The sequence below is a fragment of the Rhinatrema bivittatum genome, chromosome 2 (assembly GCF_901001135.1).
Source record: "Rhinatrema bivittatum chromosome 2, aRhiBiv1.1, whole genome shotgun sequence".
Taxonomy (NCBI): domain Eukaryota; kingdom Metazoa; phylum Chordata; class Amphibia; order Gymnophiona; family Rhinatrematidae; genus Rhinatrema; species Rhinatrema bivittatum.
In genome coordinates this window covers 379,819,889-379,847,538 of record NC_042616.1, presented here as the reverse complement: position 1 = coordinate 379,847,538, position 27,650 = coordinate 379,819,889, and the positions used below count along the sequence as shown (strand labels likewise).

The 27,650-nt window shown below is 44.1% G+C and overlaps 1 protein-coding gene across 1 annotated transcript in view; it reads left to right on the top strand.

Moving 5' to 3' along the window:
- GABBR2 (gamma-aminobutyric acid type B receptor subunit 2) overlaps nt 1–27,650 on the top strand; it is a 2,655,237-nt gene that overhangs the window by 1,466,332 nt on the left and 1,161,255 nt on the right. The window contains 2 exon segments of the mRNA XM_029587103.1: nt 17,594–17,659; nt 22,013–22,201. Coding sequence (XP_029442963.1) covers nt 17,594–17,659; nt 22,013–22,201 — 255 coding nt within the window.

Below are 27,650 nucleotides of genomic sequence, written 5' to 3'. Positions count from 1 at the left end.
CTACTCCCACGCTTATTTGTTTACCCAGCCTGTGCCATTCAGTCCTTGTTTGTTGTTGTCTGAATATAATTCCTCTTTTGTTCATTCATTGAAGCAGTGAGTTGCGCTGGATATGTATTCCAAGTGAAGTATCAGGCTTAATTGATTCGGGGTAGTAACCGCCGTAACAAGCAAGCTACACCCATAATTATTTGTTTACCCAGACTATGTAATTCAGTCCTTGTTGGTTGAATATAATTCCTCTTTTCTTTATTCCCCCCTGCTGTTGAAGCAGATAGCTTATTGTTGTGGAGCGCTAGGAGAGCGATCCCACTCCTGGGAGATGTGTGTGCCCTTGGGCCGCGGCTCGACGCCAGAGGGGTCTGGAGAGGTGCCGCGGGAGGCATGGCATGCCCGAGCATGGGCTGGACGGAGGCAAGCTGGAGTGAAGACTGGAAGACAGGCCCTCCTCCGGACCTGCACGCTTCGGAAGACCCAACATCGCAATGTTGGTCTTGTGAACAGTCCTCCGACCGTTCCCAGCCCTTTCGGACCTGCCGCAGGGTACGGCACGAAGCGGCAGGCCAGATGGAGGCCAGGGCAGCGAATACTGGAACATGGATTCAGACGAGACTCAGGAACGACATGGACTCAGGCATAGACGTGGACTCAGGCATAGACATGCAGGATCCTTAGACGTGGACTCAGGCAAAGACGTGGACTCAGGAACGAGGTGCAGGATGCATAGACATGGACAGGCATAGGCGTGGACTCAGGACTGGATGCACAGAGGTGGAATCAGGATCGAGGGCTGAAGGAAGACATGGGCACCGTCCCTCAGGGCGCCCTACTCAGACCACTCGCGGGACTGAGTCGCGGACCACCCTGCCTCATGTGCGCCCTACTCAGCCCTGGAAGGCTGGTCACGGACCACGCTGAGAGCGGGAGAGCACAGGAAAGAGGAAGCAGGTTTGCTGCACTCCTGTCAGCTCAAGGCAAGGATACGCTGCACTCCTGGCAGCTCAAGGCAGGTAAAAGCATCAGGATCAGGAACAAGGACTTCTCAGAGATTTAGAAACGAGGTACATGGCTTGCATCACAGATGGCCCTAATCAGCCCGCCCCGAGGGCTGGTCACGGACCACGGCGTGGCTTGCCGCGAGGTACCAGGACATTGGAGGACACAGGATCAAGGTGCTAGCTTTCAAGAGATTCAAGAGCAAGGTACTTAGCGTTCAGGCGAGTTTCAGGATCAAGGTACAAGGCTTGTAATATCTGGACTGGACCATGGATACCGGGATAGGAATCAGACCTCAAGGCAGGAACAGGAACAAGCGAACATCAGGACTGGAACAACTGGAGACATCAGGACTGGAACTGGACAAGAAGCTCAGACAGAAAACATGGAACACACTGGACCTTGCAGAAGGCTGGAACACAAGGCAGCTCCTGGTACGAGGATCTCAGGAGTGACCAACTCCTTGCGAAGGCAAAGACAGACTGAACGCTGAGCCCTTTAGTAGGGCTGAGGTGGACAACACCTCAGCCCTGCTGACCCCTCCCTGATTCAGGGAGGGGTCAGCAGGGGGCCACACCTGGCTGGCCCTTGAAGAGGAGCAGAGAGGCACGCGCTCGCGCCCTAGGAGGCTGGAGAGAAGAGCTGGAAGCTGGTGGCATCCTCAGCCACGTGGAAGGACCCAGGGAAGCAGCGGAGCAGCCCTGGGCTGGAGCAGCTCCCAGCTGCAAGGACTGAAGCAGGAAGAAGCAGCGAGAGGTAAGGCTGGCTGCAGGGGAAACAGGGGGCTGTAGCAGGCTGCAGGCACCGTTCCACACTGCAAGGCTGAAGCAGGAAGGCAGAAGCGAGGTAAGCTGGCTGCAGGGAGAACAGAGAGACTGCAGGCAGAGTAGAGAGCTGTAGCAGGCTGCAGGCACTGGCAGGGACGGCTTCCCAGCCAGGCAAGGACCCGGGCTGTAGCAGGCACCAGCAGAGACGGCCTGCTGACTGAAGGGCCCGGGACTGCAGCAGCATGTCGGGGGAAGGCAGGAACAGAGGAGCCGACCGCATGGGAACAGCTGCGGAGACAGCCCCAGCTGATTCAGGGAGAAAGCAAGCAGCAGCGTCAGCAGCCCGACTGGCTGTGAGAAGGTAAGAGCCTGCCCACGCTCCTCGCGGGCAGGATCGCAACACTTATGCTGGATATGCATTGAAAGTGAAGTATCAGTCTTATTTGGTTTCGGGTAGCAATCGCCGCAGCAAGCAAGCTACTCTCCGGTTTTTTTGTGAATGCAAATCCTTTTTACCACATTTCCTCTTGCCGTTGAAGCATAGAGCACTGCTGGAGTCGCACTGACAGTGAGCATGTTTATTGAATAAGGGTATTAATCTCCAGGTAGTAGCTGTCATTCCCGCAAGCTACCCTCATGCCTCTTGTCTTCATTCACATCCTCTAGACTTTATGGATCTACAGTATTTATCCCACGCCCCTTTGAAGTCCTTCACAGTTTTGGTCTTCACCACTTCCTCCGGAAGGGCGTTCCAGGCATCCACCACCCTCTCCATGAAGAAATACTTCCTGACATTGGTTCTGAGTCTTCCTCCCTGGAGCTTCAAATCGTGACCCCTGGTTCTCCTGAATTTTTTCCAATGGAAAAGGTTTGTCACTGACTTTAGATCATTAAAACCTTTCAAGTATCTGAAAGTCTGTATCATATCACCTCTGCTTCTCCTTTCCTCCAGGGTGTACATATTTAGATTCTTCAATCTCTCTTCATAAGTCATTCGATGAAGACCCTCCATCTTTTTGGTCGCCCTTCTCTGGACTGCCTCCATCCTGTCTCTGTCCCTTCGGAGATACGGTCTCCAGAACTGAGCACAATACTCCAGGTGAGGTGTCACCAAGGATCTGTTGAAGGGGATAATCTCTTTCCTTTTCTTACTCGATATTCCTCTCTCTGTGCATCCCAGCATTCTTCTGGCTTTAGCTATCGCCTTGTCACATTGTTTCGCCGACTTCAGATCGTTAGACACTATCACCCCAAGGTCTCTCTCCTGTTCCGTGCACACCAGCCCTTCACTCCCCATCGAATACAGTTCTTTTGGATTTCTACACCCCATATGCATGACTCTGCAATTCTTGGTATTGAATCTCAGCTGCTATATCTTTGACCACTCTTCCAGCTTCCTTAAATCCCGTCTCATTCTCTCCACTTCTTCCGGCGTGTCCACTCTGTTGCAGATTTTATTGTCATCCACAAAAAGACAAACCTTACCTTCTATCCCGTCCGCAATGTCGCTCACAAAGATATTGAACAGGACCGGTCCCAGCACCGATCCTTGCGGCACTCCGCTTAACACCGCTCTCTCTTCAGAGTAAATTCCATTTACCATCACACATTGTCTTCTGTCCATCAACCAATTTGCAATCCAGGCCACCACCTTGGCACTCATTCCTAAGCTTCTCATTTTACTCACCAGCCTCCTGTGCGGGACTGTATCAAAAGCATTGCGAAAATCCAAGTAGATGACATCGAATTCTCTACCTCGATCCAATTCCTTAGTCACCCAATCAAAAATGTCGATCAGATTTGTCTGACAGGACCCTCCCTTGGTGAAACCAAGCTGCCTCTGGTCCATCAGTTCTGCTGTTTGTAGATGGTACACAATTCTTTCCTTCATCAGCAGCTCCAATACTTTTCCCACCACGGAGGTGAGGCTAACCGGCCTGTAGTTTCTAGCCTCCTGTCTGCTCCCGCTCTTGTGAAGCGGGACCAACGTCGCTCTTCTCCAATCACTCGGCACCACTCCCGTTTCCAGGGAGCTATTGAACAGGTCACACAGCGGAGCTGCCAGCACATCTCAGAGCTCCCTCAGTATCCTGGATGACCTCATCAGGCCCCATGGCTTTGTCCACCTTCAGTTTTCCTAACTCTTCCCATACTTTCTCTTCCGTAAACAGAGTTTCCTCCATTCCGCTTCCCTCCAGTTTCTTGTTAACTAATGTCTGTCCTTCTCTGGGGTCTTCTTTAGTGAATACCGAACTGAAGTATTTGTTTAATATTTCTGCTGTTTCTTCATCTGTCTCCACCCATTGATCCTTTTCACCTTTCAATTTCAGTATACCACTTTGGACTTTTCTCCTTTCACTGATGTATCTGAAAAATATTTTGTCACCTCGCTTTACCTCTTTGGCAATTCTTTCTTCCGCTTGGATTTTCGCTTTCTTGATTGCTTTCTTCATCTCCCTCAGTTCCACCAGATATTCTTCCTTGTGTTCCTCTCTGGGATTCTTTATATTTTCTGAATGCTGTTCTTTTAGCTTTTATATTGTCAGTCACCTCCTTTGAGAACCAGATAGGTTTAATTTTTCTCTTGCTTTTCTTTAATTATCTAACATATAGATTAGTTGCCTTGGTAATTGCTCCTTTTAGTTTGGTCCACTGTTGTTCCACATCTCTCTCGTTCTCCCAGCCTTCTAGTTCTTCCTCCAGGTACTTCCCCATTTCATCAATGTCTATGTTTTTGAACTGCAAAACTTTAGTCTTCGTGCTACTTCTCCGTATGCTATTTGTGATATGAAACCATACTGGACATTAGAGACATTATTTCCATTAGTGAGAACTAAGTCGAGTATAGCTCCCTCCCTCTTGGTTCCATTACCATTTGTTTGAACAGGGCCCCTTGCAGGGCATCCACTATCTCTCTACTACTGTTAGATTCTGCAGAAGGGATTCTTCAGTCTACATCAGGCTGATTAAAATCTCCAACAATCACCACTTCTCCCTTCTTTCCCATCTTTTGGATGTCTTCAACTAGATCTTTGTCAAGCTCTTCCATTTGATTTGGAGGTCGGTAATCCACTCCTATAGAAACAGAAGCCCCATCATCTTTTTTCAGGTTGGCCCATAGTGCTTCTTCTTTGCCCCAGCTGCCTTGCAGCTCAGATGCTTGGATAGTGTTAGAGCAGGTGCGGACATCTTGGCGAGGTGGGGATCGTGAAAGCATTCTTAACAGAAAAGAAAATCAGTGGATTTACCGTTTGAAGACATTAGAACCCAATGGACTCAACGACAAAATTGAGTGGCTGTCGTTGATTTAGAATCCACCCACGTCACTGCAATCCCAGTGACGTCAGCACCACCGCCCCACACGTCATTAGTGTTACTTGAAGGAACCCCTTTAAATATGGCGGCCATTCCCGCCGACACCCGCGCTAGTAAAAGGAGCAGGTCGTGGCAGCCGTCGGATATACAGTAAGTACTATTCATCTCAAATGTAGGCAGCACTATAAATCTATCTCATAAGCGGGTAAATACATTTTTGGTCATTTTCAAAAACGCTGCAAGTTTAATTGTTAGCAAATTATGCACTCCACAGCGGAGCTCAGCAACCAGCACTTCTAACGCTGAAGCCCACAGAAGTTTACACAGCCACTACAGCAAGTATGTATCCCGGTCTCCAGCACAGTGACCTAATCAAGTGACAGCCATTGTCAATCTTTTCAGGATGTATGTAATGGTGCATTTTTTATGTTGTGCAGTTTTCCACAGCGTTCTTGCGGTCTCTCTTGATAATGCATAGCCCGTGAAGAAGGAGCCCTGCTCCGAAACACCCCAGTGTCGGCAGCACAAGATTGATTACACACGCAAGTACATGATGGCAGCACAAGATTGATTACACACGCAAGTACATGATAAGTGGTGGCTAAGGCCAATGCGTTTATCATATCTACAGTTATGAAATTAATCTGAAGAGTACGCAAACCCGTGGACATCAACATAGCAATTAACACCAAATTGATGTGCCTAATGATTTAGAAGCCTACCACATGGCTCACATACACGATAGCTGAACTCATTCAGTTTGCATCGTATGAAGGCACTCTCAATCCACATCTTATATATGACAGGTCTTCTATTTAATGCATTTAGTTTCATGTCATATAAGCTTGGGTCTATTATTTTAGTATGGATATTGTTTCTGACATAAAGAGCCACTCCTCCCCCTTTCCTGTCCTCTCTGTCCTTCCTTAATATGTCATAGCTTGGTATTGCTGTATCCCAATCATGAGATTCCGTGAACCACGTTTCCGTGACAGCAATAGTGTCCAAGTCCGCCTCCACCATTAGGGCTTGCAGATCTGGGATTTTATTGCCCAAACTATGAGCATTTGTGTTCATAGCTTTCCAGCTTTTCTCGTTCAGGTTACTACTTTTCTTGGACTCCTTTTGTGACTTATTTAGTTGAGTTGTATTATCCACTTCAACCTTTTCTATTGTATTTGTTTTGTATCTGGGGGGTGACTTTCTAATTTCTTTCTGCCACCCCCGGCTTCTAGTTTAAATGCCTTGTGACATAGGATTTGAATTTATCTCGTAGGATCCTTTTTCCTACCACAGAGCTACTTTCACTTCTCCTTTTAACCATATAGGGGTAGATTTTTAAAAATCTACCCCTATATGGGTGCACATTTGTGCAACCTGCGCGCACCGAGCCCAGCGCGCGCTGGCTGTTCCCTCCGAGGCCGCTCCGATTTCGGAGCGGCCTCGGAGGGAACTTTCCTTCGCCCTCCCCCCACCTTCCCCTCCATTCCCCTACCTAACCCACCCCCCTGGCCCTATCTAAACCCCCCTTACCTTTGTTGGCAGATTTACGCCTGCTAAAAGGAGTTGTAAATCTTCGCGCGCCAGCAGGCTGCTGGCGCGCCGTCACCTGACCCGGGGGCTGGTCCGGAGGCCTCGACCACACCCCTGGGCCGGCACCACGCCCACGGGCCCACCCCCGAAACGCAGGGGCCCGCTCCCGACACGCCCCTCCCCACCCCTTTTACAAAGCCCCGGGACTTACGCGCGTCCCGGGGCTCTGTGCGTGCCAGCGGCCTATGCAAAATAGGCGCGCTGGCGTGCAGGGCTTTTAAAATCCGCCCCATAGCCTTTTGTTGTTCCATATATGGCCCCAGCCCCCAATAAATCTAAAATTTTGTTCCTTATACCAGGAGTCGAGCCATAGAGTAATGGTTAAAAGGGGAGGTGAAAGAAGCTATTTTAGCCAAAAGATCTTCATAAAAAAATTGGAAGAAGGATCCAACAGAAGAAAATAGGATAATACATAAACGTTGGCAAGTTAAATGTAAGACATTGATAAGACAGGCTAAGAGAGAATTTGAAAAGAAATTTGCCGTAGAGGCAAAAACTCACAGTAAAAACTTTTCTAAATTTATCTGAAGCAGAAACCTGTGAGGGAGTCAGTTGGACCGTTAGATGATCGAGGGGTTAAAGGGGCACTTAGAGAAGATAAGGCCATCGCGGAAAGATTAAATGATTTCTTTGCTTCGGTGTTTACTGAAGAAGATGTTGAGGAGGTACCCGTACTGGAGAAGGTTTTCATGTGCAATGATTCAGATGGACTGAATCAAATCACGGTGAACCTAGAAGATGTGGTAGACCTGATTGACACTGAAGAGTAGTAAATCACTTGGACCGGATGGTATACACCCCGGAGTTCTGAAGGAACTAAAAAAATGAAATTTCAGACCTATTAGTAAAAATTTGTAACCTATCATTAAAATCATCCATTGTACCTGAAGACTGGAAGATAGCAAATGTAACCCCAATATTTAAAAAGGGCTCCAGGGGCGATCCGGGAAACTACAGACCAGTTAGCCTGACTTCAGTGCCAGGAAAAATAGTGGAAAGTTCTACACTTCAAAATCACAGAACATATAGAACGACATGGTTTAGTGGAACAAAATCAGCATGGCTTTACCCAAGGCAAGTCTTGCCTCACAAATCTGCTTCATTTTTTTGAAGGAGTTAATAAACATGTGGATAAAGGTGAACCAGTAGATGTAGTATACTTGGATTTTCAGAAGGCGTTTGACAAAGTTCTTCATGAGAGGCTTCTAGGAAAAGTAAAAAGTCATGGGATAGGTGGTGATGTCCTTTCGTGGATTGCAAACTGGCTAAAAGACAGGAAACAGAGTAGGATTAAATGGACAATTTTCTCTGTGGAAGGGAGTGGGCACTGGAGTACCACAGGGATCTGTATTAGGACCCTTACTTTTCAATATATTTATAAATGATCTGGAAAGAAATACGACGAGTGAGATAATCAAATTTGCAGATGATACAAAATTGTTCAAAGTAGTTAAATCACAAGCAGATTGTGATAAATTGCAGGAAGACCTTGTAAGACTGGAAAATTGGGCATCAAAATGGCAGATGAAATTTAATGTGGATAAGTGCAAGGTGATGCATATAGGGAAAAATAACCCATGCTATAGTTACACAATGTTAGCTTCTATATTAGGTGCTACAACTCAAGAAAGAGATCTAGGCATCATAGTGGATAACACATTGAAATCGTCGGTTCAGTGTGCTGCGGCAGTCAAAAAAGCAAACAGAATGTTGGGAATTATTAGAAAGGGAATGGTGAATAAAACGCAAAATGTCATAATGCCTCTTTATCGCTCCATAGTGAGACCGCACCTTGAATACTGTGTACAATTCTGGTTGCCGCATCTCAAAAAGGTTATAATTGTGATGGAGAAGGTACAGAGAAGGGCTACCAAAATGATAAGGGGAATGGAACAGCTCCCCTATGAGGAAAGACTAAAGAGGTTAGGACTTTTCAGCTTGGAGAAGAGACGGTTGAGGGGGGATATGATAGAGGTGTTTAAAATCATGAGAGGTCTAGAACGGGTAGATGTGAAATTGGTTATTTACTCTTTCAGATAATAGAAAGACTAGGGGGCACTCCATGAAGTTAGCATGTGGCACATTTAAAACTAATCGGAGAAAGTTCTTTTTTACTCAACGCACAATTAAACTCTGGAATTTGTTGCCAGAGTTTGTGGTTAGTGCAGTTAGTATAGCTGTGTTTAAAAAAGGATTGGATAAGTTCTTGGAGGAGAAGTCCATTACCTGCTATTAATTAAGTTGACTTAGAAAATAGCCACTGGTATTACTAGCAACGGTAACATGGAATAGACTTAGTTTTTGGGTACTTGCCAGGTTCTTTTGGCCTGGATTGGCCACTGTTGGAAACAGAATGCTGGGCTTGATGGACCCTTGATCTGACCCAGTATGGCATGTTCTTATGTTATCAATATGGCTTAGTCTCTCCTTTCCCTTTCCATGAACAGGTAACACTTCTGAAAAGGTGATGGTTGTGGCCATGTGACTAATCTGTTTCGCTAGAGCCTGGAAATCTCTCTGTACCGCTTGGATGCTATTACTAGCAAGGTCGTTGGTTCCCATATGGATGATAATATCAGCTTTAGAGTTTTTGCTTTCTTCTTGGATCGTTCTGACTATCTGAAAGGCATTTCTGCCAGCTGATGATACTGGGAGGCATTTTCCCTCTAGAAGAGTTCCCAAATTAGTGCCTCTCATGATAGAATCACCCTGCACAATGAGCTTTCTTTTTGGTTATTGATTGTATTTTGGAATTTCTGTATGCATTGGGTTTCTTCTTTCTTTTCAGATACCACGTCAATCTCTTTCACCAGAGCTTTATACTTACGTGATACAGATAAGGCGGTTTGTATTTGTGTCACTTGAGAGAGTGTGTGTTTCTGCATCACCAGTCTTACTCTACCAGAGCCCACCGCAATCATGTTGATTTTTGCATTCCTTGTCGCCCTGTGTAAGTGTGTGTGTGTGTGGGGGGGGGGGGGGGGGAGGGGGGAGACATGTGGGCTGCACAATTGTGTAGAATGGGTGTCTGTGGGTCACATGTCTTATCCTACCTGATCCCACTGTAAACCTCTTTTTCCTTGAGTTTTGTTTTTTTTTGTGGTAATGAGGAATTAATTTTGGAATACTGTGAAGTGGGTGAAGCTTTCTTTATTGCAGCTAATTCTGCTTTACCTTTAGCCAGCTCCTTTTTGAGGGAAGAGAGTTCCAAACAAATGGGGCAAGCCCTAAGTTTCCATATGATTTCCCTCAAAATAAAGGCTCCTCAATAGTTACACTGGATGGACCTCATTTGGTGGATTTATTTGATGGATAACACCTGAGGAATGACTAAATTTTCAGATTATCTAATTGCCAATTATGTATTCTGGCAGCCTATATCTGAAAGACAATCCCAGGGTGTGGGTGGGTAGAGAGGCACGGTGGGAGGGAGTTAAACAGTTAACCCTGGGCCAGGGCTGTTCACTGGACACTAGGGGTGTGCATTCGATCCCTACGTATTGGCAATCCGCAACGGATGTGGCCGTATTCATTGTATTTGTGGGGAAGCACAATCTATTGTGATTCCCCACGAATAAACAAATCTTCGCCAAATTATTCGGCTGCCTAAAGAAGCCAATTTAAAGAAACCCCGCGCCCTCCTGACCCCCCCAAGACTTACCAAAACTCCCTAGTGGTCCAGCGGGCGGTCCGGGAGCCATCTCCTGCACTCACAGCCTGGGCTGCCGGCTTCAAAATGGCGCCGATAGCCTTTGACCTACTATGTCACAGGGGCTACCGGTGCCATTGGTCAGCCCCTGTCAAATGGATGGCCGGTGCCATCTTGTGCTCCTACCATGTGACAGGGGCTGACCAATGGCACCGGTAGCCCCTGTGGACATAGTAAGGGCAAAGACTATTGGCACCATTTTGATTACTGGCAGCCGATGGTAAAGGCTATCAACTGCCAATATTCAAAATGGCCCTGTGACATAGTGTGACCCTGTGACATAGTGTGGGCAAAGGCTATTCGCGCCATTTTGAATAATTGCAGGCGACGGCCCGAGTGCAGGAGGTCACTCTCGGACCCCTGCTGGACATTTGGCAAGTCTTGTGGGGGTCATCAGGGTCCCCCAAGGCTTTCCAAATGTCCCTGGTGGTCCAGCGGGGGTCCAGGATCGATCTCCTGCACTCGGGCTGTCGGCTGCCAGTGATCAAAATGGCGCCGATAGCCTTTGCCCTTACTATATCACAGGGGCTACCGGTGCCATTGGTCAGCCCCTGTCACATGGTAGAAGCACAAGATGGCACCAATGGCCATGTGACAGGGGCTGACCAATGGCACCGGTAGCCCCTGTGAGATAGTAGGTCAAAGGCTATCGGCACCATTTTGAAACTGGCAGCCGAGGGTGTGAGTGAAGGGGATGGCTCCCGGACCCCCCGCTGGACCACCAGGGAGTCTGGGTAAGTCTTGGGGGGGTCAGGAAGGTGGGGGGTTGTATTTTATTTAATTTTAGCAGGGAAACGAATAGAAATTGCTGTATTAATGTATCGGGGCGCCATACGGCCGAATGCAAAGTATCTGCCCCCTGACGAATCCGAATCACAAATGGAACGTATGGCATCCTTCTGCACATCCCTACTGGACACTGTATCTGCTATTGATTTTATTACAGGCCCTTCCCCAGATAGAATAGATGCCCAAGGATCTTTTTCCAAATCTTTAATTGGTGGAGAAGTATGTGATTAATAAAAAATGCCCAACTTACGACGAGTTTCGCCACATTCCAGTGGCTGCCTCAGGGGCTATGAGTAAACATAAATATGAATATAATAAATCATAAATACATTAAAATCATAAAATAAGTCAAAAAATAAATTAATAAAACACAAAACATTTAAAACAAATAGTCAATAAATGCAAAATATAGTAAAAAAATCCTCACATAAATAATAAATAATTAGAACATACATTAAAATATAAAAATCAATGTAACATGTAAAAATCAATATAGCATACATCTAAAAAGACATACAGACTAATAACTGAATAAACACGACATACAGACTAATAGCTGAGTAAAAATGGCATATGAGCAACATCAATCAAAAAACTATTGTTATTAAACAATAGGAGACCTATATGTATTTTAGGAAAGGTAAAATCATTACCTTAAATGAGAGCACACTGAATAACTGAATAACTGAATACACTTTTTCCTTAGCTTTCCCCAAGAAGCTGAAGTTCTGCTCTCTCCTTGAAGTTCAAAGCAGACTGAATACTTGCTTGACCCCCTACCATGCACTGTGACTCACCCGCCCAGAGCTATACTCTAAATTCCACAGCAGCTACCAATCACAAAAAAAAATCTTTAGTTTCAGTGTATATTATGGTTGCAAATAAATAAGAGGGATTTCCTTCCCTTATGAACCACAGAAATTTTAATTCCAGGACTTCATACCCAGAATGAATAATCAGAACGACTTTGTTCCATCATATAAATGTAGGACTTTGTACCTAAATGAGAAAATCATTTCTCTCACCATGGACTTCATACCTGGAGAAATATATAAAAAGCTGGCTATTATCTGGTGCACCACAGCAATCTACACATAAAGTCAGAGGACTTCATACCTCCCTAACGGGCCCGTTCAGTAAAGTCCGTGGGAGAGCGGGCAAACGCCCGCTCTCCCAACGCGCGCACAGGCCACTCGCGCCTCCTTTTGGACTGTAGTGGCGGCTGTCAGCAGGTTTGACAGCCGATGCTCAATTTTGTCGGCGTCGGTTCTCGAGCTCACTGACAGCCACGGGCTCAGAAACCGGACGCCGGCAAAATTGAGCGTCCAGTTTTCGACCTGACAGCCACCAGCCGACTTCAAAATTTTTTTTCTTTTTTTATTACCCTTCGGGACCTCCAACTTAATATCGCCATGATATTAAGTCGGAGGGTGCACAGAAAAGCAGTACTGCTTTTCTGTGCACTTTCCCGGTGCCTGAAGAAATTAGCGCCTACCTTTGGGTAGGCGCTAATTTCTGAAAGTAAAATGTGCAGCTTTGCTGCACATTTTACTTACTGAATCGCACGCAAATACCTAAAGGGCCATCAACATGCATGACCCAGATTCTAATTGCAATTACATACAAGAGCAGCATACTTTACCATAAGCAAGGATCACTCATCATTATATCTATTTTCTACCAAGCTAATTAATTCTTCAACTTTGGCATTTGCATTTGCATGTTGAGGGCACTATTAGGTTCGGCAGGTTGGACACGTGTTTTCCGCCCCTTACTGAATAAGGGGTAAGTGAAAACGCGCGTCCAATGGCAGGCTAACAGTGCGCTCCGTCGGCCCGATAGAGTACTCTGGAGCAACACAAACTCTGGCATCTGAATCTAAATAACCAACACACCACTCTTTAGACTGTCCCAAAGCCCTGAAATGGCAATGGGACTGACAAAGGGGAGATAAAGGATTACTTCAGAGGCAGAAAAAGCACAATAACGTGGTTACAAAAAATATTAAAACAGATTGATTTTAAATGCTTTATTGGATTAGGGATCTGCCCCATCTGTGGAATTTAAAAAAAAACAAAACATTATTTTCCCTCTCACCTGCTTCACAATAGAAATAGACATGTCATTAAAGCAGTATGGGGTAGATTTTCAAACAAGGCGCGTTGGCGTACTTTTGTTGGCGCTCCAGGCGCAAACAAAAGTACGCGGGATTTTAGTAGATACGCGCGGAGCCGCGCGTATCCACTAAAATCCTGGATCGGCGCGCGCAAGGCTATGAATTCTGTATAGCTGGCACGCGCCGAGCCGCGCTGCCTACCCCCGTTCCCTCCAAGACCGCTCCGAAATCGGAGCGGCCTTGGAGGGAATCCTCTAACGCCCTCCCCTCATCTTCCCCTCCCTTCCTCTATCTAACCCACCCGCCCGGCCCTGTCTACACCCCCCCCTTACCTTTCTCCGGGGATTTACGCCTCCCGGAGGGAGAAGTAAATCCCCGCGCGCCAGCGGGCCTCCTGCGCGCCGGGCCGTGACCTGCGGGCGGGTACGGAGGGCGTGGCCACGCCCCCGGACCGCCCCGGGCCGTAGCCACGCCCCCATACCCGCCCCCAAAACGCTGCCGACACGCCCCCGAAACGCCGCGACGACCGGGCCCGCCCCGACACGCCCCCGACACGCCCCCCCTCGGAGAACCCCGGGACTTACGCGAGTCCCGGGGCTCTGCGCGCGCCGGTAGGCCTATGTAAAATAGGCTCACCGGCGCGCAGGGCCCTGCTCGCCTAAATCCGCCCGGTTTTGGGCGGATTTAGGCGAGCAGGGCTCTGAAAATCCGCCCCTATGTGCATCTACTTTTATTCCATGTAATATTGCATGAGAAGTACAATCAGGGTACATACAATCAGGCGTATACTCTTTATTGTCTTACAAAATCATGGCTGAGAAAAACTATTTCAGATTGACCAATCACAGTTTCACTTCTTGCATTTTGTTTCATCATTACATCTTTAGATGTTTCAGATTCGCACGATTAATTAACAGGTCAGCATGACCCAGGTTCTAATTGCAATTACATACAAGAGCAGCATACTTTACCATAAGCAAGGATCACTCATCATTATATCTAATTTCTACCAAGCTAATTAATTCTTCAACTTTGGCATAGTGGCGGCATGCATATTTAAGAATTGTTTAAACTTCAGTATTTTCCTCATATTTTGTCTAGTGCAGAGATCACATTTAGCAACAACCATTACATATTTTATTCTTATTAAAATATAAAATTAGTGTTTAGAGCAAGAATAAGTTATGAACTTTATAAGTTGAATTGAACTATATTTAACAGAGATACAATAATTTTTGGTGGTAGTCACCTTAGTGCACAGGGTCAGCAAGCTCCAGGCCTTATTGTCTTATCTACCTTACACTAAGTTTTATCATATCAGGGTGGTCATGTGTACACACTCTAAGTTCTTGCCTAAGGTGGTGACGGACTTCCATCTTAACCAGTCCATCATCCTGCCAATGTTCTTTTCCAGGCCCCATTTGCACCAAGGTGAATCAGCCCTGCACAGTTTGGACAGCACGCAATCCTTAGCCTTCTGTCTGGAGCAGACAAAAGTCCATAGACAGTCAACCCATATTTTTGTTTATTTTGTTGGGAATAGGTTGGGCATTGCCATTGCCAAAGAGACACTATTGAATTGGCTAGCAGATTACATCTCCTTCTGCATCTTGGGGGTCATGTCAAGACTCATTCTGACTGATCCATGGCAGCATCAATGGCCCACTTGCGAGCAGTTCCCATGGAGGAGATCTGCAAGGCTGCAAAGTGGAGTTCTCTTCACACATTCACATCTCACTATTGCTTGGATAGGAATGGCCAATGCGACAGTAGGTTTGGCCAAGCTGTCCTTCGTAATCTGTTTGAGGTGTAGAACCCAACTCTCTCCCGCTTAAGGCCCATTGTTTGGGTTCAGACTGTCTCCTCTTCTGTTACCAACACTTCCATTAGTGTACTTGTTGGCACTTGGTTTGGGTGTCTGTTGGTCCTCCTTTTATACTGGGGAGCAGTCTGTAGCTAGGGATTTACCCATGTGTGAGGACTACCATTCTGTTTGTCCTTTGAGAAAGCAGAGTTGCTTACCTGTAACAGGTGTTGTCCGAGGACAGCAGGATGTTAGTTCTCAAGAAACCCGCCCACCACCTGCGGAATTGGGTTTCTCCTTGTTTGATTTATATTTTCTTCTATGTTATAAGACTGAAGAGGGACCCTGCGTGGATGCTTGTTATTGGGCATGCTGGGGATGCCCTTGTGTATTAAGTCAAAGTTCTATAAACTTCGACAAACTTTTTCTGTGTTGGGACTCCATCTGATGATGTCACCCACATGTGAGGACTAACATCCTGCTGTCTTCAGAGAAAAAGTGTTACAGGTAAACAACTCTGTTTTTTGCTGATTGCCTCCTTACCCCCTCTATCCCCCTAGCCTGCTGAAGTGTCCACTCACAAGGAGAAGCCAGCCATAAAGCACTAAGTTGAAAAAGATAAGTCAAGTTTGAATTCGGTGCGTAAATTAACTGGCGAAAAAGTATTCTCATAGACTTGATGACTTTCATGTGCACGTTCTTTATAAAATAAAGTATGCATGGAAATGCTAACCATGTCCCAAACATGTACTTTGTCATGAAAGTGTTTATGCAGTTGTATTTTGTCTATTTTTAAAATAGGTTTTATATGCATATGCATATTTCATCTATAAATCCTTTGAAAATTTGCCCCTAAGGGATTAGAAAAATTTAACAATTAAATTGATGTATTAAAACAATCAAAAGCTTATCTGCTTATAATCCAAAATCTTCATCTGTAAATTTGATTTTAAGATCAAAACTGTCCACATTTCAGACTGTGATCTGCATGTTCAAACGTAGAGAAGTGTAGGTTTGTGATTATAACAGTGGGTGTATAGCCACTGATACACTTTGACTGTGAAAGCTCAAGGACCTTGTTTGACATCTGATTTTCCAAAAAAATGTTTAGGAAGTTGTTGGATACTGTACTTTTGTGCTTGTCATTAACATGGCCACAGTAACAGTGCTACATTGTGCATATCATTAGTTCAGAACATCGAGAGTTAGAGCCCAATATACTGTCAGCTTTAAAATCAGCAAGTAACTCATAGTACCATGCTAGTTTTAATGCTGGTTAGTACATAGTTCCCAGCATCTCCTTTTTATGCATGTCTTTTACAGGGTCATTCATTAAAACGTGATGGGGAATGATGAATCTAGGCCTAAGATACCTATTTTTTTTTAATTGTCAGGGTCTAGCATTTATATAGGAACAAATTGCAGTCAATTGTTCTGGAAAAGAATTGTTTTATATTGTATTATTGTCAGTTATTTACTCTATTTTTAATCTTGAGTTTAAAGGTTTAAACAAGGAATTTAGATATCCATATTGAATAAGCCAGTGCGCGGAAAAGTTAACTAGGTAAAGTTACAGAGAGCTTTAAATCTAACCGACTTTATTCTGAAAATAGCTGGTTACATGCAAAAAAACAAAAAGCCCTTTCAGGCAAATAGGTAAGATTCTTCAACCCCCATTACTAATCTCCCGCAACCAACCTCCCAAAGTTATTAAAACAAAATGCAACCCATAGTGGAACAAGGTACTCCTCTTGCTAGATATTAAAATCAAAAGCCTGGCTCTGGGTTTCTTCCCACCCAACCAGGCCCCCCCCAAACCCTCAAGGCCTAGCCAGAAGCCATTGTTGTCAGTGCAATGCTGGATGTGGCTTGGAGTCTAGTAACACTCTTCCACCTCCCTGTTTGGGTTGAGGGGGAGTGAGAGGGGGGCCTGGTTCTAGCCTTTTGATTCTAATATTTGGGGGGCCTCCTTGGGTTGCTATAAACTGTATCTTAATTATTTTGGATTTGGGGGGTAATGGGCACTTATTTATGTATTTATATTCTGCCTTTCAGGCACTTCAAAACTGATTACATTCAGCTACAACTTTTTAAAAATTATTTTGGAGTCTGAGAGGGTAGAGGATTGGGCCTGCTTACCTGTAATGTCATTTATTTATTTATTTATTTTGCCAGGAACACATAGCCGTATATATTTAGGCCTGCTGTCCACCATGCCTAGAGCAGCACTGATATTCACTGCTACATGGCTAAGTTGAAGCCTCTCTCCTGGGGTGTCCACCCTTCCCCCACCACCTCTTTTTATCCTGATAAATTATATCTAGATAATGACTTATCCAACTAAATATCTAGTCTGTGGTGTGAGATTTTGAATCCTCAGATTTGATCAGCTAAGTCCTGAACTTAGCCAGACAAATCCTTTTGAATATGGATACTCTTGGTTTTTTTAATTTGTTTATTCTTGTCATGATCATAGTGCATACAGTGTATTTTTTTCTTTATAGAATAATGATGTACGGATAATCCTTGGGCAGTTTGATGAACACATGGCAGCAAAAGTATTCTGTTGTGTAAGTAAATGTACATTCTATTTGCATTATTGGAGAAAAGCTGGTTTAAATTCTACCAAAGTTAGAGATGATGCTCTGTTTCTTAAATCAACCAGGGAAATGTACATTATTTATCAAGTTTGAAAAAAGTACAATTAATAATTTCTAATACTTAACAAAGTGGAGCAATAATATTGGAACAGACAGGGAAGCAAGTGATTTGTTGAACTTTCTTGTATTTTTCATAAGGCATGAACAGATTCTTATCAAATAGAGATACTTGATTGTCTGCATATATCTGACGGGTAACTGAAAAGTTATCCATCTAAATGGCAAAGCAACGATTTTTGAAGCCATAAGCGGCTAGAATTTAGTCGCATAATTCGAGGGTAGTCCGGGGGCGGGTGGGAGGCATTATGGGGTGGGCCAAAATGCAGCTAACTTTGGTCGCACTATAGGTCTGCCCTAAAGCTAGCCGGATATACTTATCCGGCTAACTTTAAGATAGCTGGTGTACTCAGCGGTGCGGTCATGCAGTTGAATATTCCAATAAACCCCTAGATTCATCAAAATGCATTATCGCATGGATAACACCTGCAATAAGAAAAAGGGGCATGTTTAGGGAAATTTTAGAATTACCGCACCATGCGATAACATACGGCTTTGCATCGGTAGTATTGCATGGTACGGTAAACTTATATAATTTATATAACTGCTTTAACTTATATAACTGCTTTAATTCCCACTTTCGGGTCTTACAGAGAGAGAGAAAGAAAGAGAGAGCCTATCTACAAAGCCCTCATAATAGTGAAGTATTTATTTCTCTATAGGAGGGCCATCTAATAGTTTGAGGCGAGGTGGTGTTGGTGGTTTAGGGGCCAGTTTCTCATGTAATGTGAGACAATCAAACAGCACGGTACACCTCTGTGAAGATTTGATGTCATTTGGAACGAGGAAAAGCTCACAAAGATGCCATTTCTACTATGTTTTCTCACCCTAGCTTGAGGGACTCTATAACAGGGTACTATCAAGCTAGGATGAGATAACATAGTACAAAATTTCATCTTTGTAAGACTTTACTCACGCGAAATGACGTCAAATCTTCACCAATGTGTTCTGTTTGTGTATCTCACTGTACATGAGAAACTGGCCCCTAAACCCTACACCACCACCAAACCTCACCTTGACCTTTTAGATGGCCCTCCTATAGAGATATAAATAGTTGCATTTTGTGAGGGCCTCCCCAGAGGCTCTCTCTCTTTACACTCCACTCCCTCTCCTTTCTCAAGCCCAGAAATGGCCAAAATGCAATTCTAAACATTTATCACAAATTGCATTATGGCCATTTCGAGTATATCGCACAGCCTAATGCCAGGAAAAAAGATGTCGTTATTTCCGGTGTTAAAACTGTGCGATGGCATGCATTATGCTAACAACGGTGCACGCATTGTGATTTTCAGTTAGAGCACATTTATTTATTTATTTAAAATTTTTTGTATGCCGCTTATACATTGGAGTTAGATTAAAGCAGTTCACAAGGAGTACATTCATAATAACATCAAAATGTAAAAATCACACATAAAATAATGAAATAGAGAACAGAACACAACAGTATATCATGAATCATCATAATGACAGTAAGGTAGTATGCCTCAGAGATTGGACTAGATGGAGCTTAGTTTGCTGTTGCCTGTTTAAGCGATGGTGCATAGATAAGTTTTTACATGTTTCTTAAATTCCCTTAAGTTTGTTTCGAGCCTAAGTTGTTGGGATAGAATTCCAGAGGATGGAGCCAGCAACTGAAAAGGCACATCATTTAGGGCCTCATTTTCCAATATCGCATTGGTAACGCATTAGGGGGCGTTACCAATGCAAATGAGGCTTCTTTCATGCAGTGGGGAAACATCGCGTGCGGCGATGTTTTCGCCATTCGCGAAAACATTAGCGCCGCACACGATGTTTTCCCAGTGTGCGATGATTCCTTCAGTCTTTTATCGCGGTGCACGATATTTGCCGGGTTTTGGACTTCAATCATCACAGGCCACGATAGTCCCAGACAGCCTGTTTCAGGAGAGAGAGAGAGAGAGAGAGCCTTACTATAGTGCCTATGCCAAGAAGTGGTTTGGGCAACGTTCTCTCTACCTAGCTTGATGGACACTCTACCTGGGCAACAACATGCTAGGTGGAGAGAATGTTGCCCAAATCTCCTCTTGGAGTGAGCGTCCTCACTCCGACGGCCAGCAAATCTGCACTAGAGACCACTGTTCTGTCCGTAGGTCTCATGTGGAATGCGAAAGTGGCCCCCAACCCCCGACGCTCATACCTAATCCCCACCCCGAGTTAGTAGGTAGCCCTCCCATAGGGATTCAAATACCTATGTAGGGCATAGGCACTATAGTAAGTCTCTCTCTCTCTCTCTCTCTCTCTCTCTCTCTCTCTCTCTCTCTCTCTCTCTCTCTCTCTCTCTCTCTCTCTCTCTCTCTCTCAAACTGGAAGCCAATGTAGAGAACAGGAGTAATGTGGTCTCTGAATTTTGTACTTGAAAGGATGCAGGCAGCAGCATTTGAAGAGGATATAAAGCAGAGACTGGGGTCCCTAAGTATAATACATATCTTTACCATCCCTTGTGTTTGTTTTTACTGTATATTGAAGCAGTACCATATGCTTTGTAGGCTAGCCTTTCATTACAGAGATTCACTTTACATAGGCTTTCAGAGCTTTATTCAAGATTTATTGTAGATAGCATTACGACATTTTTGCCACACACTCAGATAATGCTGGTAACTGAATTGTCCAAGTTCCTTTATATTTTCAAACTATACTGGCCCCTCCTTGCTTGTAGTCTCCTAAATGCTAGGCCTTAATAACAACTGTGCCCCTCTGCTTCACCCATCAAACCTCATGTGCTGCTTCCCATCACCAAGCCAACTTGAACTTCTTCCCAAGAGGTATCCCAAAAGGAGTATGTGTTTGGTAGGCAGAATCCATATTAGGCAGCATGTTCTAGCAGAGCCAGATTTCTGATATTATCATGTGTTACACGTCCAGTATGTCCAGTAGAGACACTCTTGTTTTCTTATTACTTATGAAAGATAAAAAGTAGAGATGTGAATCGGAACCGGAATCTGTGTGACAGGGTATCCGTGCCATTGGCCGGCCCCTGTCACATGGTAGGAGCACTGGACTGTCCGCGCCAGTCACATGGTAAGGGCAAAGGGCCATCGGCGCCATTTTTATTAGTGGCAGCTGATGGCCCGAGAATGGGAGATCGCTCCCAGGACCACCACTGGACCACCAGGTAATTTAAAATGTTTTTTTTTTGGGGGGGGGGTCAGGACGGTGGGGGAAGCTAAAGGAGATGTTTTGAAGGGTCGGGGTGGGTTTAGGGATTGTTTTTGTGTGTCGTTTTTCCCGCCCTCCCCCAAAACAATAAGAGAACCCCACAAACAATTTTGTGTGGTTTTCCTATCGGTTTCGGGGAGCCCCCAATTTCTGACGAGTTTGAAAATATCGTACGATATTTTCATTCATCAGAAATACGATTCACATCCCTAATAAAAAGTGGCAGTTATAAAATACATGAAGGTCCCTTTTCAGCTGTTGTGTGGCATGGCAAGTTAGCCAGATAAACTTATCTGGCTAACTTTGTCTGTATATTCAGCGGTGCAGCTTGTAATATCAAGCTAGGGCGAAAAAACATTATAGAAATGTCACTCCAAATGATGTCAAATCTTTACCTCAGTGTACTGTGCTGTTCATACTCTCACTCTGCATCTAAAACTGGCCCCTAAACTACCACCAACACCTCACCTCAAGCTATTAGCTAGCCCTCCTATAGTGATTAGAAATAGTTGAATATTGTGAAGGCCTTTCCAGAGGCCCTCTCTCTCTCTCTACTCCACTCGAATCTACACCACTCCCCTTTCCCTCCCCAAGCCCAGAAATGGCTGAAATGCAATTTGCAAATTTTAATGCAAATTGTGTTACAGCCGTTTTGGGCATATTGCACAGCTTAACACCAGGAAAAAAGATGTAGTTAATTCCGGCATTAAAATCATGCGATAGCATGTGTTATGCTATCACATGGTGCGATATTGCCCCTCATTTTAATTTATCCCACCCAAACCCCTCCCCAATCTTGCCCCTTCTAAAAAATCTGCATTCTTGCCATACGGTAACACAATTATTGCATGCGTTATGGCGTTAATGCCTTATCATGTGCATTAATGCCATAACGCATTTTGATGAATGACCCTGTTAGTTGAATAAGATAACTTATCCAACCAAGTAGCGCTCAAAATTGGACTCAAGGTTTCTAGCATTAAGGAGAAGGTGTTGAATTCCATTTTATTTATGTCCCTATTCTACTTCCAGGTTTATGATGAGGAGATGTATGGCAGTAAATATCAGTGGATCATTCCTGGATGGTACCAGGCTTCCTGGTGGCAACAGGCCAATTCTTCAACCTGCTCTAGTAAGAATCTTCGCATTGCCATGGAGGGCTACATTGGAGTGGATTTTGAGCCTCTCAGTAAAAAGCAGATAAAAACAATATCTGGAAGGGTGAGTACTTCTAATTGGATAGTGCCAGAAATCACCATGTAGACACCAGTGCACCTTCCCTTCAGGTAGGCACCACCAACAAGATAGGAAGAAGAAAATAGGAAGTGTTTGCAGGAACATCTATCTGGTGACTTTTAACACTCTCATATGTCTAAGAAAATGTGGAGTACTGGTCCAGTTCCCCTCCTAGATCTTTCCTTTCTTCCCTATCACCATCTTCTCTTTCCCTCCCTTTTACTGCTCCCCGATCTGCTTCTGCTTCTTTTCCACTGGCCCCTCCTACCTTTTTCCTGTAGCACAGGTGCAGGATTCTTGCTGTTTTTCTGCTCTGCAGCAGTCTTGTGTGCTAATCCTCCCTTGTCCCTTCCTCACTTTTGCACTCTGTCACCCGACTCCATCTTTTAGGAAAGGGTGGGAGAGGCAGCATTGGTGAGAGAAGCACTTTCTGCCATCCCCTGTATCTACTTCACCTCTGCTACCAGTTCTGTACCAGTGGAATTTTTAGGGTGATAGCGGGGTCTCTGAATCTGAGGACTCCCAAGTCAGATTTGGAGAATTCCTGGGTTTTGTCATGTCGTAGCTTTATATTAAACTGCATTTGCAGTTAGTAATTTGGGGTTAATTGAACAGGATTTACATGCATACTTTTATTTTCAAAAGTATACACATAACTCTATATGCAAAAAGTTATATCTGCTCAAAAGCAGATGTAGCATTGTGTTTGCGTGTCTACATGTGTAGTTGAACAACCTGTGAATTTTCAAAGCAGATGTATATGCATAAGCTCAGTTTGAAAATTAGAGCTAAAATTCGGCCTTCATGGACAGTTTGAAACTTATTCTCCTGGGGTAATTTTTAAATGCATTTCTGTGCATAAAACACTGCTTTTGCTCACAAAAAAAGGATCTTTATGAAATTGTCTATCTAATACGTGGATTAACTTATGCAAATAAATCATGCTTGCGTGTACGTTTATGCAGAATGTGCAGAAGTGTTCCTGGAGGTAGGAGTTCACTTATATGCATACTTTTCAATTTTAAAAAATAATGCTGAAAATTTTACATGAAATATTTACATGCTCCATAGAGCAGATGCAATTTGTGAGCACTTTCAGTGGGAAAATTTTCAATGCAAATGTGCACACTTGTAGTCCTTTTAAAATATAGTGTAAATTGTGCATGTATTTGCCACATAAATTACCTGCAATGTTATAAAATTACACTTTAGAAGAAATACTTTCACATCACCAAACTCTTTTCCTATGAAGCAGATTTTGCTCAGTTTGACGCACTGTATGTACAAACAACATTAGTAATGAGCTATAAACTTTTTATCTGAAAACTTTGAACAGAAAAGTTGTTGTTCTGATGCTGTATTCCTTCTGTGCGCTGGATTGTTCTCTAGACTTTTTCCTCTATATTCACCCTGTCAGTATATAATCCAGAAAAATAAATTAATAAATCAGAATGGGCAGAAGCCAATTTCAGAAACAATCTGAGCACAAGACTTTGCTGAAAAATAAAATTAACATTTTATTAAACCGAAGTAAAATCAATTTAAATGCTATGGAACAGGAAGGTTAAAATCAGATTGCAATTCAAGGAATGATTTTTAGCTCCCCCCTATAAAGCAGCTGTCCCAAAGACCAGATTCCATGCTTCTGCCAGAGAACCAATTTACAACAGGACTGATGAGGCATATCCGTGGGATGTTGCAGTCTCCAGGGATCTGAGATACCAAGGGTATTCATCATAGACTGCATTATCCCTCTAGACCGAGAAGACATAAATCTAACTTTAGATTGCCTGTTAAGCAGTGGGTCTAATGGTAAATTAAACCCTCACCCATAAGGATTGGTATATCCCCCACTTTCCTATAATAGAATCTGCAAGAGATTGAAAATAGGATCATTTCTAGTGGGGGCATATACATATGCTTTACCACCAATTCCCCCCCCCCCCCCCCATAGTTTTTCCCATCTATCTTCAGAGTCAGAGGATTGCCCAGAAATCATCATATTCAAGGAGTTTTCCCTGGAATAACTACTCCATTCTTTTTACCCAAGGCCACTGAGAAAGCAAGCACCTTATTGCCAAGTCTCACAAATTTACAAGACTACTTATAGTTGAAATGTTTTCTGCAAGAAAATCATATCAAGATTACATCTACGAAGGTATAACAGTACTTTACAGACATCCAAATCAATGGAAGTACTAAACAGAGATCTGGTTGAAGACATCCAAAAGATGGAGAAGAAGGGAGAAGTGGTGATCGTTGGAGATTTTAATCTGCCGGATGTAGACTGAAGAATCCCTTCTGTGGAATCTAACAGTAGTAGAGAGTTAGTGGATACCCTGCAAGGGGCTCGATTCAAACAAATGGTAATGGAGCCTACGAGGGAGGGAGCTATACTCGATTTAGTGCTCACTAATGGAGATAATGTCTCTAATGTCCGGGTGGGCGCCCATCTCAGCACCAGTGATCATCAAACAATATGGTTTCATATCACTAATAGGATACAGAGAAGTCACACAAAGACCCGGGTTTTGTGTTTCAAAAACACGGACTTTGTTGAAATGGGAAAGTACCTGGAGGAAGAACTAGAAGGCTGGGAGAAAACGAGAAATGTGGAACAAAAGTGGGACAAACTAAAAGGATCTATTACCAAAGCGACTAATATATATGCTAGAAAAGTAAAGAAAAGAATGAAACTTATCTGGTTCACAAAGGAGGTGGCTGATAAAATAAAAGATAAAAGAACAGCGTTTAAGAAATATAAAGGATCCCAATGGGAGGATCACAAGGAAGAAATATCTGGTGGAACTGAAATACATCAGTGAAAGGAGAAAAGTCCAAAGTGGTATACTGAAATTGAAAGGTGAAAAGGATCAATGTGTGGAGACAGATGAAGAAATGGCAGAAATATTAAAGGAATACTTCAGTTTGGTGTTCACTAAAGAAGACCCCAGAGAAGGACCGTCGCTAGTTAACAAGAAACTGGAGGGGAGTGGAATGGATGAAACTCTGTTTACGGAAAAGAATGTATGGGAAGAGCTAGGAAAACTGAAGGTGGACAAAGCCATGGGGCCTGATGAGGTTTGTCCCAGGAAACTGAGGGAGCTCAGAGGTGTGTTGTTGGCTCCGCTGTGTGACCTGTTCAATAGATCCCTGGAAACAGGAGTGGTGCCGAGTGACTGGAGAAGAGCGACAGTGGTCCCGCTTCACAAGAGTGGGAGCAGAGAGGAGGCTGGAAACTACAGGGTTAGCCTCACCTCGGTGGTTAGCCTTACCTCGGTGGTGGGAAAACTATTGGAGTCGCTGCTGAAGGAAAGAAAAGTGAACTACCTACAAGTAGCAGAATTGATAGACCAGAGGCAGCATGGTTTCACCAAGGGAAGGTCCTGTCAGACAAATCTGATCGACTTTTTTGATTGGGAGACTAAGGAATTGGATCGAGGAAGAGCGCTCGATGTCATCTACTTGGATTTTAGCAAAGCTTTTGATACGGTTCTGCACAGGAGGCTTGTGAATAAAACAAGAAGCTTGGGTGTGAGTGCCAAGGTGGTAGCCTCGATAGCAAACTGGTTGAAGGACAGAAGACAATGTGTGATGGTAAATGGAACTTATTCTAAAGAGAGAGTGATGATGAGCAGAGTGCCACAAGGGCCGGTGTTGGGACAGGTCCTGTTCAATATCTTTGTGAGTGACATCGCGGACATGATAGAAGGTAAGGTTTGTCTATTTGCGGATGATACTAAGATCTGCAACAGAGTAGACACGCCGGAAGGAGTGGAGAGAATGAGATGGCATTTAAAGAAGCTGGAAGACTGGTCAAGATTATGGCAGCTGAGATTCAATGGCAAGAAGTGCAGAGTCATGAATATGGGGTGTGGAAATCCAAAAGAAATGTATTCGATGGGGGGTGTGCACGGAGCAGGCGAGAGACCTTGCGGTGATAGTGTCTAACGATCTGAAGTCAGCAAAACAATGTGACAAGGCGATAGCTAAAGCCAGAAGAATGCTGGGCTGCATAGAGATAGGAATATCAAGTAAGAAAAGGGAAGTGATTATCCCCTTGAACAGTTTCTAGGTGAGGCCTCACCTTGAGTACTGTGCTCAGTTCTGGAGACCGTATATCCGAAGGGACAGAGACAGGATGGAGGCGGTCTAGAGAAGGGCGATCAAAAAGGTGGATGGTCTTCATCGAATGACTTATGAGGAGAGATTGAAAAATCTAAATATGTATACCCTGGAGGAAAGGAGGAGCAGAGGTGATATGTTACAGACTTTCAGATACTTGAAAGGTTTTAATGATCCAAAGTCAATGGCAAACCTTTTCTGTTGGAAAAAAATCAGCAGAACCAGGGGTCACGATTTAAAACTCCAGGGAGGAAGACTCAGAACCAATGTCAGGAAGTATTTCTTCACGGAGAGTTTGGTGGATGCCTGGAATGTCCTTCCGGAGGAAGTGGTGAAAACCAAAACTGTGAAGGATTTCAAAGGGGCGTGGGATAAACACTGTGGATCCATAAAGCCTGGAGGATGGGAATGAAGAGAAGAGGTATGGGGGTGACTTGCAGGAATGACGACTACTACCTGGTGATTAATACCCTTATTCAATAAACGTTCACACGGTTAGTGCGACTCCAACATTGCTTCAACGGCAAGAGGAAATGTGGAAAAGAGGATTTGCTTTCAGGCAACAACCAACAAGGTAGCACAGTCTGGGTAAACAAATAAGTGTGGGAGTAGCTTGCTTGGTACAGCGGTTACTACCCCAAACCAATTAAGCCAGATACTTCCATCTTCAATGCGTATCCAGCACAGCTCACTGCATCAACATGTGTGTGTGTGTGTGGGGGGGGGGGGGGGGGGGGGATAATGAAATAGGATTTACATCCAACCAACATCTAACAAGGCATTGATCTGAGCAGTATGAGTATACAAACATCGGGGTAACTTGCTCATTACGACGGATACTATCCTCAAACATTAAGCCTTATACTTCACTTTGATACAGCTCCAACACTGCTCTCTGCATCAATGGCGGGGGTGGAAGGAAATTAGAATCAAAAAGCTACCAATAAGTGTAAAAGCTAGAAAATAAGTGTAAAAGCTTGCTGGGCAGACTGGATGGGGCTATTGGTCTTCTTCTGCCATTGTTTCTATGTTTCTATGTTTCTATTTATAATGTGGTTATTGAGCCCTTTCACATTCAAAGAAACAAAATATAGATTTTTTTAACATCTTCCTTATCGCAAAAATAAAATAAAAGTTGCACCCATTGAAATATGATTTTGAGAACCAATCAAAAAAAGATGATGATAGTATACAGTATTGTCACACAAAAACTATTTCCAACTGTCATCTGAAAACCAAATGAAGCAGTCATAAACTGCAGCCAGTAAAGAAACAATACCCGGGTCCCACCAAGTGTTATGCATCGACT